The sequence below is a fragment of the Triturus cristatus genome, chromosome 2_2 (genome assembly GCF_964204655.1).
Source record: "Triturus cristatus chromosome 2_2, aTriCri1.1, whole genome shotgun sequence".
Taxonomy (NCBI): Eukaryota; Metazoa; Chordata; class Amphibia; order Caudata; family Salamandridae; genus Triturus; species Triturus cristatus.
In genome coordinates, this window is record NC_140582.1 from 975,667,128 (window position 1) to 975,679,825 (window position 12,698).

At 44.4% G+C, this 12,698-nt stretch overlaps 1 protein-coding gene across 2 annotated transcripts in view; it reads left to right on the forward strand.

Moving 5' to 3' along the window:
- The first annotated feature begins 1,342 nt into the window (after positions 1 to 1,342).
- The window catches only part of BOD1L1 (biorientation of chromosomes in cell division 1 like 1), a 338,666-nt gene continuing 327,310 nt past the window's right edge, over positions 1,343 to 12,698 (forward strand). The window contains exon 1 of one of the 2 annotated variants that reach the window (XM_085642404.1): positions 1,343 to 1,426. Coding sequence is in view for 1 of the 2 variants with exons in the window: in XM_085642402.1 (XP_085498528.1) it covers positions 1,597 to 1,713 (117 nt within the window). In the remaining variant the exon portion in view is untranslated. The other variant, XM_085642402.1, reaches the window with a different exon arrangement.

A 12,698-nucleotide genomic window follows, 5' to 3' on the forward strand; every position in this document is an offset into this window, starting at 1 on the left:
TACAGAAAACCCACTGGGAATCCAAAAGTTACCTTGCCCACCGAACATACAAGTGAGTGACCCGAAAACATCAAACGTAGCGTAACACACCATAGCGCATCAGACTTTGATTCTGACTATGAGTTTCCTACACCCCACGCCATGGCTCACAGCAATATCACGCAGCCCACTTCTGAACCAGTTCACAGTCCACAAGACCTAGGTTTGCCAGGTAGAGACAGTTGCCTTCTATACCTTTACATGACGCTCCTTTGCCTATCAGCAGGAGCCGGACCGGAAGGCTCATCGTACCACCAGTTAAACTTTCTGACTACATTTTTGAGTAATTGCTACTGCATGCATTTTGTTTGGAAACCCCATATTTATTGTTCTTTCTTTCTCTCTCTCTCCCTTTCAGTTCTCTCTCCTCTAAAGGGGGGGGGGGGTGTTGTGATTGACATGCTTCTGTCCCTGCGAGGACACCGTTACTGCATTGCGCCTATGTGTCCCTGCGCGGACACCGTTCTGTCTGATCTCTCACCAGCTGCCAACCGTCCCAGATTGACAGTTGACAGCTGATGACCTTGCAGCAGTTGCGTCAGTTACGCTCCATGTTTCTGTCCGAGCCTGTGTTGGCAAAGTTAATAAAGAACTCTAACCCATATCCTTCTGCAGCCTCCGGGAGTTCTTTACAGTCTGCCGGCTAGATTGCCGACTTTAGTGCTGGATACCAAGGTTCGAACCTCGGGGTCGCGTCCACATCTAGTGATCCTGGGCAAATCACTTAGGGGCATATTATCAAGACAGGCGATAAAATTATCACCGCTAAAACGGCGATGATGGGCTTGATAATATGCTCTATGGAATTCTAATTGAAGCCCATGTTAGATGTGAAGGACATTTAACATGGGCTTCTATTGGCGATAATTTTATCGCTTGGCTTGATAATATGCCCCATCGTCATGTGCAACACGCCACGCCAATAGTTCTAAACGATTGCATTAAAATGCTTGTTTAGGACATGCGCCCTGGTTGTAGAGTGTGTGTTTCTGATTAGCGTTCTTTTTGTTTCATATCTTTCTCCCTCCCCAACCGTTTCGCAACAAACCCTCGCCCCTTCGGTCCTTCTTTCTCTTCGTTGCTACCCATTGTACGCTACTCTCTAGCCCTGGTCCCTGGAGTTAAGTACACCGCCCCTTCGGTCCTTCTTTCTCTTCGTTGCTACCCATTGTACGCTACTCTCTAGTCCTGGTCCCTGGAGCTAAGTACACATGCGCAGACTGTTCCAAAACCGGGGGGGGGGGCGGGTTCGGGCTGTTGGGAAGTGGTGTTACGATGGACGCACGGAGCATGTGATAGCCAGCCTATGTGCGTCGAACATGCTTTTTATCGGTAGGGGTCGCTGCGTTTCTTCAGCTACTGTCTCAGGGAAGGCGTCTAGGCGGAAGTGAGTAGTCGTTGTTTGTCAACAATCACATTCGGATTCCGGGTCAGGGGGTTGCTTTTCGCAGCGCTGACAGCTTTAGGGTTTGAGGACTTTCGAGGCTGTTAGTAGGGAAGACAGCGCAGCTTTCTTACTCTGCCATGCCCAGTCTTTAAACGGCGCAGTTCGCCGCCATGGCTAACCCGCAGCCTGGGGACCCGAAGTTGGTGGCGCAGATCGTAAACCGCCTCAAGAGCCAAGGCCTGTTCGATCAGTTCCGCAGGGACTGTCTGGCTGATGTGGATACCAAGGTGACAGGGCACGTGGGGTTCTAAACCGTGAACAGGGGTTGAATAAGCTTCACATGGGAGGAGGGCATGTGTATCTTCGGGGAGTGGGCCAGAGGTGGTGTTGGTATAGGGCATTGCGAGCAGACAGCTGATCCTAGTGGAAGTCGGGACAGAACAACGTGAATGCTGAATAATAGAATATGCTTTTTGAACCTGGTTTGGCAGCCGTTGTTTGCTTGTTAAGGAGCAGGGTTCGGTATGCCCTGCTAAGTTTCCCAGGTCGACGAGTGATGCGCTGCTCCAGTCGAGATTTCTTTGAAATCTGGGACTTTTGGTCTTGTTAATTGCATTGTAAAACAAGGCGACAAGTCCCAAATTTCAAAGACCTGGGCTGGCACAGCACACAACGCACGGACCTGGGAAACTTAGCAGCTATGCTCAATGTTAATTTGTTCGGGCCTGGTGGTAGGCAGGGCCGGCCTTAACTCTGGCGGCGCCCTGTGTGACAGTGTCTGTTGCCCCCCGCCTCTCCAATGACCACCTCTGCCACGGATTCCCTCACTAGCACCCTTTAACAATGCACCCTCAAGTCTTCATAACCGCCGTCTCTCAGATTATAGCACCACTCATGCCAATGTAAGGTGTCAGAGCACTTTACATCACACACATCACACACACATTGCACAGAGACAATCATATGTGTGTAAATCAGTGTATAGGAAATGTTACATCAGACATTACTACAAGGTGTAGTGTAGGAGCGACATGTCATCGATACTGGTAGGCAATATAATTTAAGAGTCCTTATTCTGGTAAAGCGCAGAATGTAAAACAAAACATCATTGTTAGGAGCTCTCCTTAATAATTAGAATTGTTTTCTAGCCAAATGAACCCTTTTGGCTAGATTAGGATAATGAAAGACTGGCCCAAAAAACATATAGGTCTATCATATACCTTGCAGTTTGCATGCAGCTCTTTGCGGACAGTTAATAGCTTAATGTTCTATATTAGAATTTTGACTTATAAACGACAAGTAACAAAAGGAACTTTCTTACAGAAGCAGTGACCACTGACCTATTTACATTATATGCGCTTTATCTGCATGGTACACGTTCTTAGCAGCAGGCATTTTAACCCCCTGCTCAATCTTAGGACGAGTCAAAACTTCCACTAGACAAACCTCCGGTCTCTTTCTAGGAAGGAGATTAATCACCGGCGTTACCTTGACATTTTAATTGATGCCTGAAAATGTCTGGAGGCCAGGAACGCTGCAGCAAGTGCTTTTAAAATGATAATATACTTGGAAAAAATTATGCCCCCCACCCCAAGTCAGCGCCTGGTGCGGTGGCACCGATCGCACCGCCCTACAGCCGGCCCAAGTGGTAGGTACATCTGTAACTAAGTGCTTTAATTGGAAAATATGTACTACGGGAACCCATAAATTGGGGGTTCAAGGTGTGGAAGGTGAAAGGGGATGAACTAACGAGGGGAGGCGTCTAACAGTCAACTTATAGATTTATTATTTTTAAACCGCTACAAAGAGATTGGCAACAACGACAAATGTGATAGTGAATCTGCTGTGGCTTAATTGTTCGCAAAGAGGCAGCATTAAAAATATAATAAAGAGTTAAGACACTGACTGCAGATATCTTTATTTGCCTGCTATTTTTATGGGTATAATAATTATAGTATGGGTATAATAATTAGAGTAAGATAACTAGGGGTTAATTCACTTCCTGGAAAGATTATTTGGTCTAGTCAGGTTTGACATAAAATAGAATAAGGGGGTTGATATACTTGTGTTGAAAGCACATCACACACCATGTAGATCACAGATTTCTTAAGTTGATAGGTAAGCAGGTTACTTGCTTTTGACACAGAGGTCCTTTTGCGACTTGCAGTTCATAAATTGCATTCTTTCTAGTATAGTAATGAATCAGCTTCAAGGAGCTGCATGCAAACTGCAAGGCAATGATTTAGATCCTTGTTGTTTTTCTGTGTGTTCTGAGAAGGCCTTCGTTGGGTAGTAATAAAGTATTGTTTGTACAGACAGTCCCAACCACAGAATTGTGTTGTAAATCCTGACTGTTTTTCTTCTTACCATGCACTCCTAAAATATTATGCCTACCAGCATGGGTAATATATTATAATCCTCACTGTGTAATGTAGCATACCTTGTACATTGATTTAGACACTTGAAAGATGTATTGTCTGTGATGTAAAGCGATCTGACATCCTACAATGGGATAAGCAGTGCTTTAAAATATTTTAAAAATATTTGCCATTTAAAGTGTTGTGTGTAAAAATTCATTCAGACAAAAAATCTTCTGACATCCTTACTGTGCATGCATATTACACAAGCATTGAAAATGCAATAGGCCTCGCCTTTTATTAAGTTAAAAATCATTTGCTTTGCTGATGGTATTATATAGCAACACAAATGGCTTTAACTTAATAAAAGGCGAGGCCTAATGGAAGGGGCTTTCGCAGTCACTTAACACCTCTATCTAAAAACCTATACAATTGTAGAAATATACTGCACAGTGATCTTAAAGACCGCAGTACGAGGTCGAAAGAAAGACTGGCGGTAGAAATACAGGGTAGTGATCGCCTCTGTTAGCTGTCAATACTTTCAGTTTATGCCAATAAGCTTGTGTGAGAAGTTTAATGTGACTGTCATGAATGGAAGCAAGGGGAGAGTGGTGATGCTTGTGCAGGAGGTGAAAAGGGCTTAATAGCTAGCTACCCTTTACTCCAGGATTCACCTAGGAAATGGTACTCACAACATGACCCGGGATACGTGGATGTCCACCGGTACGACCCTCTCTTTGAAAGCAGTAGTGATGAAGCAGCCGAAGGTGAGGGCGGCCATGACGCTCAGGGAGAAAGCGAAGAGAGAGTTGGCTCGGGACAGGGCAGTATTCATGGTGGCAGTGGGAAGAGAGGCTGAGACCACAATCCAAAAGTTTAAAACACGGCGCGGCTCGTCAGCGCCCCCGATCCACCGCACGCATGCGCGCCACAAACAACAACTTATCTTTAGGGATTGAGAAACACTAGACCGTGCATGTCATATAAATGTCCTATCTGGTAGGCAATCATCTTAGGTGGTAGGCCAATTGATCAGCTCCCGGGGCAAGGCGTTACATGCTACCTCTCGCACGCTGATTGTCGGCCTTGTGTTTCCGAGTACAAATTGATCTGCGTTTGCGCCATGCTACCGTGACGATGGTAGGTTTATGTTTCTGCCAGTTAAAAGTAATGTCGCTGTAGGCTGTTTTGTTTCAGATGTGACGAAGATGGGGCGCGAGGAGGAGGTAACTTTCGAGGAGAAGTGAACAAGCGCTCGCAATTACGTTGTTTTTCCTCTTTCCTCTTTTAGAGCCGTCCCAGTTGGACTGGCTCGCGAGCCGTCCCAGTTGGACTGACTCGCATGACTGGTTTCTTATCTTTATGGGGCCATGTGTTTGGCCCCATAAAGATAAGAAAACCTTTTACGCCAGCAGTAAGTCGGGGCAGCCAGTCCAACTGGGACGGCTCTAAAAGCGAAAAGTGTACGTCACAAGACGCTCCTTTCCAATGGCCGGCCACCGTTTAGCATAAACGGTGACGCCAGACAATGGAAAGGAGGGGAGGGGCTTAAAGCCCACTAGAGAAATCTAACCAAAACATTAAAAATCGCCAGCGAGACTGCGCATGTCTGCGCAGTCTTACACCAGGCGAGACCTAATAAAGGGGTTGAACAAAGTCAAAAACCTGCCTATAAATCATTTTTTCTCCTAAGTACTTGTAAGGTGATTCCAAGCTGTGTACCTTTGTTTTCCTCCATTGCATTGGCATCCAGGTTACAGGCTCCAGCTACCTCACAGCCTGGATGGTGGCCAGCTGATGGCCTTTTAAATGAGGCCTTTGTTTTGGGCCTACCTAAAGTGAAAATAACAAAGACCCCCTCACTATTGCAATTTGCTGCTCTGAAGGGGAAGCAGAAAATGTGCAGGTTCTGCTGAATGTGTCCCAGTGTCGGCAAATTACATGGGGAATAATGCAGCATAATTCACCGGGTCTAGGCTGGATACCAGTTCAAGCTCTATAACGACTGCCAGATCTGGGATCCGACTGGATGCCCCTTGTTTTCTGCTGTGCTATAAACAATCGTGCCACTCGGTGGCAGTCCTCAACATTTTGAACAGTTGTAACACTAAGGCTGGGATTGCATAGCACCTGGTGCGTGCTCACTCAAATCTTTTTTTAGGTCGGGCCTATTTGTGAAAGACCTATTGTTGACTTACCAGGAAAATGCAAGGACTTGGAGCCTGTCCATTGCTTACCATTGGTTGGCTTTCCTATCACTCTCGTTTGACTGTTTATTGTTTTACTGCTTTTTTGTCAATCTTGTGTTTGGTCCTCCGATGGAGAATTGGCATTTTATCCCTCTCTTTCCTATGCATGCTTTTTTTTGTTCAAGCACTTCATGAGATGTGTGTGTTTTTCACCTGTCTCCCTTGTGTGCTTTTTTTCCCCATCAACTTTCTCTCTGTTTTTTTTTTTTAAATAATTTTTATTGAGAGTTCATAGACTTAATCATCATACAATAATATCATATATACATATTTTCGAAATATTGAAAAGCAAAATGAAAAGTTAAATAAATCTAAAGTTCAAAGTATTACAGTTTGATAAACATCCATATCAGAAAATACTCAGTAGTGCAATCACAATATTCCTACAATACAGAAAAAGAACCTAACAATTTAAAGTGCAAAGAATCAACATAATCTAAACTGCAAAGTGCTATAACCGGACATATACCCAGAAATGTATTCTTTCCTTTTTATATCCACTACAAAATATTATCCTAAATCTCAAACACACTCCAATATTTCTCATATTTTCTTACAGCTCCTGATCTTATTGCATATTTCTTTTCCAATTCTTGTATTCTAGACAACTTTACCCTCCATGTATTAAAAGTGGGTACCTTCTCTGTTCTCCACAATTGCAGAATTAGAGATCTTGCTATTGAAACTGCAACAAACAAGCCATCCTCATGTGCAGAGGTAGCAGGAGAGCAGCCCAAAACCGCTGTCGATTTATCAAGCAAAATACAAGGATCAATTATAAATTTAAGATATTTCTCAATCTCCTCCCAGAAACTCTGGATTTTTGGGCATTCCCAGATGATATGCGTCCAGGTTCCTTTCACTGCACAACGAAAACATTTATCTTCTATTTGCGGGTATATTTTATGAAGAAAAGACGGTGTCCTATATATCAACCATTTTGCATAATATTGCATGCGTTTGAAGTTAGCCCCTCTTAATATGGCTGCATTAAGTTTATTAAGCCTTTTCCAGGTTGATTTAAGGATCTGCATATCTTCCCTTTTCTTCCATCTATCCCTGACTTTTTCGTATAATGAGAGAGATTTATTGTGCTCAAAGATCGTAATCCAGTTACTAATTTTCTGTTGCGAGGGGGAATTAAGGGCTTCACTAATGATAGTTTTATAACGCAGACTTTCCATATCTAGTTTTTCCAATATGGATTTCAATTTAATAAATGACCATTTCAAAATTGTATTGGAGTGTTAAAGTCCCATTTCGATTTCCGCCCAGTTTTTCCAACAGTTCCCATTGATAAAATCCTGGATTTGAACAAACCCATTTTCTTCCCACAACCTTATTATATTATTCTCCAAGAGACCTGTTTCCCCCGTATATATGTTTGAAAGCCTTGTTGAGATATTAATTCTTAAAATATTGTAGTGTGCTAACAGCTGAGTTTTTTGTTTAAGTAACCATTGTAGGGTCTTATAACGGACTTTTTTAGGATATTTAGTCACTCTCGTTGGGTCTATTATATTGCACTTCCTTAGGATCTTATTCATAAAAAAGTTATCCACCTCTTGAGGATCTGAAAAAAAGAATATAAAACTGAGATGTGCAAATGTCGCATAATAATAATTTCTAATGTTCGGAAGGGATAATCCTCCATTTGTAAAAGGATAATTTAAAGTGCCAAGGGCTAATCTTGGCACTTTATTTATCCATAAAAAAGAAGAGAACATACTGTCTATTTCTTTAAAAAAAAGTGGTCTGTATTACATAAGGAGCTGCACTAAAAAGAAAATTAACAAGCATTTACAATGCAATGGTCTCGGCAATATTATAGGTAGAGCTATTGGTATTGCTCATTATTTTTTTATCATTTTTGTATCCCTAAATAAATGGCATTGTCATTTCTATTGGCATTAGCTTTTTTTTGCATATGTGATACCTATTGCATTAGCAGAGAGAGAGTGAGGTAGTGAGATAGAGAGAGTGAGGTATTGAAATAGAGCGTGAGGTAGTGAGAGAGAGTGAGGTAGAGAGTGAGGTAGTGAAAGAGTGAGGTAGTGAGGGAGAGGGATGTTGTGAGGTAGTGATATATAAGCATAGAGTGATGTTGTGATGTAGTGAGATAGAGAAAGGTAGTGAAAGAGAGAGTGAAAGTGAGTTAGTGAGATAGAAACAGTGAGGTAGTGAGATAGAGAGTGATTGAGGTAGTGAGTGAGAGAGAGTGAAGTTGTGAGGTTGTGAGCTAGAGAGTGAGGTAGTGATGTTTTGAGAGAGAGAAGTTGTGAGGTAGTGAGGTAGTGAGATAGAGTGGAGTAGTGAGGTAGAGAGAGTTATGGAAAACACAAATTATCTAAGGTGAAGATAAATATAAACGGGACCTGCAGCGTGGACTTAAATGGCCATACGGATTTTTCACGTAGTTGTTGATGACTTAATCAGTATTGTAGAGCACGTCATCGGAGTTCACGTATCTGCATGTATAGCGCCAAAGAACATTCTTGAAGTGTTCGCAGAGAACAGCGCTTCTTCGTTCAAGACCTCTTCAGTTTAAAGTTATTTATGTGGCAGCCGGGAACAGAGGGCCACAGTTCCACAAGCTCCCAACGAAAAGCGCGCACAAGACACAAACGACTTCAAGATAACAAATACAATACATTGTGCGGGATTACCATAGCTCCTGATGTAGTGACCTTTTCGTAATTTCAGTGTAATTATGAGTGACATTTCAACAACTATGAGTGACACTTTCTTGTGAGCAAAATCAAGCCATAAAGACAAGGGAAACATATAAAAATCTGAAATTGCACCCTTTTGACCAATGAGAAACTCTACGAAGTTCCTAAAATTGCAGCAATGCACCAGAAAAGGAAGGGTACTAACATAGTAAAAAGCAGTAACTCACAGCTAATAGTCAAGGATGCTACCATTCTAGTCACCTCTTCTAAGCAAACTGGGCAGTGTGTCCCTTTCTGCTGACCTTCAAAAGATAGTTAACAGCTTATGAGGGGAAAGGTACATAAAAAAATGGAGAAGCAGAAAGGGAGATGCACACAGTGGGCCACAGTTGTATTTTTTTTTGGGGGGGGGGGGAGTTGGCAGGGTAGCAGTCCTTTAAAGATTCTCTGTGGCGATATAAGGCTATGCATCATAATTATTTGTAACAGTTTCACTATACCCGATTCTTTTGTTTATAACACAGAAGAAAGACCATTTCTCCCTATCACAATTTAAAAGGTAAATGTTTCTGTGACTATTTTCTGAAATGAGTATGACAGTTTGGCACAAAAATGGGTAAAAATCAAGGGTCTGTTTCGCAAAGCCATTTGCACACTGAAGTTGGATTTACGTTTGCAAATGGCTTGTGTGTTACGGATGTAAGCTCTAGTTTTGTGTTCCCACAATGTTAGTTAACATTCACCAAATAATTTAATCCGAAGAAATATTACCTGTGCACAAATCTTTTCTCGGGATAGGGTATGGACATTTCTGAGACATTGATGCCTTGCAAAGTCAATGTACACCCACAAAACTGCAAGAAACATTTCCACCCTAGGTACTGTCTGAGATTCTCTCTTGTCCAGGGCAAAAATAAATCTGCATCCATGGTGGAAATGCCGACAAAGATGGTGGGGATGAAAATAAAGGGATTTCTATACAAGGGAAAAATCTCAACATTTTAAAATGCAATTGCAATTTTTTATTACGTGTACACATGTCTAAAGATAAAATGCATAAATAGAAACCAGTGAGAGCAATACTGAAGTCATAAAATAATTGTACTTCCAATTTTGTTTATTTGCAACCTGTTTGCCAGAGATGTATTCCAAATGTAGACAGAAACACTTGTGTTTGCCTGAAGAACAAAGGAGTGACAGTGGCCGTGCCAGCATGTGCACTTTCCCTGTGTGATTTTCCTTCCCCAAGCATAGCTCTGCATACACAGTCAACTGCTAGTCACTCACTACCTACCTGCGGAAGGCAGCCTGAAGCAGGACACACAACGGTCAAGCTGAAGACTGTGGCCCGAGCACAATGTGAAAGGGGACGGGTGAAATGTGCATCGCAAGGCATGTGAATCTTGCACATACACTGTTGAGGACAGTGAGAGCAGTCAACGTGCAGAGGTACGCCCCAGAGCAGGATGCGAATGGAATGTTTGCAGGTCTGCGGACACTGCCCACACCAGCTCCTGCACCCGTGGAAGCAGAAGTTACAGCCAGCTGTGCAGGCTTCAGCAGCTCCGCCTTTCACCTGCGCAGAGATCTCGATGCAGAACTGTCCCTAACTCGAACACCACTACCTCTCCCAGTGTCACAGCACAGGCCATTATGCGGAGCTCGTAACCCCAGTTAATTTAACCTACAGTGTCGCAGGAAATGCCAAGAGACCCAGGGCTCTCCTGTGCCAGGGTCCGACGGGAAGCAACTAGTAGTGAGTGTCACGTCTATGAGACCAGGCCAGCTGGAGGGAACACAATGGGGTGGACATGTGTCCGTGACCAAGTGATGGCACCACATTCTGGTCCGTGCACTGATGACGGTCCAGTCCAGTTACTGCCTGCCATCACAACTTGAAAGGCGGCTGGGGAGAGCTGAAACACCACTCGTGAAATGTGCATGGTCTGAGGCAGAGGTAAGAGTGCCGAGGCTAGACGGCTCAAAATGCAACGGCCACGCCTCCTCCTGCTGACCCTCTTCCACTAGCTCCTGAGGTGCGGTGAGGTCGGCCCCGAGGCAGGGAGAGCAGAGCAGCAGGAGGGGCAATCTAGACACTGAACACTTGCACTCCCATCACGATACAGAACTTAGGATGGCGCACGTCACATGACAATCCAGGATGCACATTTATACAGCCCAATCTTGTAATAAAATGTGTGATAAATATTTTTAATGCGGTGATGCTGGCACTTGGCAGCGCTGATATACGTACGCCCACTGCGACTCCTTGTCATGGCCCACAGTAGGCTGCACTGCGCACCTCACCTGCAATCTAGATAGTGATCACATCTTTCTCACATTCCATTTATAACCGTCCTGTAAAGATGCAGCTGCGTGCAAGCACCGAGAACTTCCAAAAAGTGTGCGACTCCTGTGCAGGAGGTGCATGCTCACGCCCTAGTGCGGTGTGCGAGAAGGACCCTTTGCAGTGTTTCTCACTAATGGCGCAAACTGCGTGTCTGTTCCTGTGACAAACGCAACCAAGCAACGCACAGCCGTAATACATCGCAATTAAAGGTCCATTCTGCAATCCAGCGCTCTTTGCTGGCCTCTGCTGGTGGACTCTTACCTCGCCTTATGGACTCACAGGCCCTAGTCACATGGAAGACGCGCACTGTCCACCTAAAACGATTTGTCACCTTTTTTTCAGTGTTCTAAAATATGGAGTGATAAATAAGTGTCCTTTAATAAACTTGCGTTATTTTCATGCGAGAGCCTTGTGGAATAAGCATGATACATGGCTATTTTCAGTTGGGTCACGTGTGCTCCTCCTAGGGAAGACATATATACACTCTAAACTTCAGATTACAGACAAGGGCCAATTTAAGCCTCGCCTTTTAGTTGTGATATAGAAGGGGAGAGCACGGGAGAGAACAGTCGAGGGCGTCGAGGAAGAGAAAGCAGAAGAGAAACAGACTGAAAGAGAGGTGGGGCGAGTGAGGAAGAGAGACAGCGAAGGAGAGGGGGCGATAAGTGAAATGGGAGACAGAAAGGGAAGTCGGCTACTAAAGAGAGAGAAGTCAGTAAAGAGAGGGAGACGTGGCAAAGAGGGTCAACAGGAGGAAAGGAGAGCAACGAGGTGGGGGATATTAAAACACGAGAGGTACGTAGAAGGTACGAGAATGTACAAAATAGACGCACATCACGCAGAAGAGTAAGAAGTAGGTAGGGAGAGAGAGTGGAGGGAATACAAACTGGAGAATAAAGTTATTGATACTGAGAAAGAGACGCTGGAGAGAGGAGAGAGAGGCGGCGAGTTGCAGAATGCACCTTGAGGTACTTCCAAGAAGCATGCCTAACGTCTCAGTATCTCTTGGCTGGATCGCAGAGCAGGGGCTGCGGGTGTGGGGCTGCAGGGAGGGGGCAGGGAGCTGGGCTGGGGGTGGCCGGTGCTGCAGGGAGGGGGAATTGGTCTCACTCGTTCTCCAAGCGCGGCGGCAGCGTGACAGTTCTGACTCCTTGCCAGCCACTTAGGTTACTTCCAAGCTCACCCATTCCCAGCACATTTCAGCACCGCTCAGCCGCAGGACTGACTGCTCTGCAAAGGAAAACAGAGAGCACATGTGGAGAAAATTACCAAGACGGCTGGTAGCCATCGAATCTTCTCTCGTTTACCGCCTGACCCTTCGATGCCATGACTTGGAAGGGCTGCTGGAAACTCTCTGGAACCGTGTTCAAGAAATGAAACATAATAATTAACAAGATGGCTTACCTTACTCGTGCACAACAGCAAGAAGATCCTCACGGCCAGACGATCGATAAAAAATGGCGGATGGGAGCTTCCAAACTTTTTCGGATTCGGGGGCGTGTTCCTGCTGTTCTAAAAGGGCGTGGCTAAAAAGTGGAAAGAACCGCAAGGAACACGCCCCCGAATCTGAAAAAGACGGAGCCTATTTGGAGGGACGGCTCTCTCCTCCAATGGCTGGCCTCCGTTTAGGAAGCCAGCCAATGG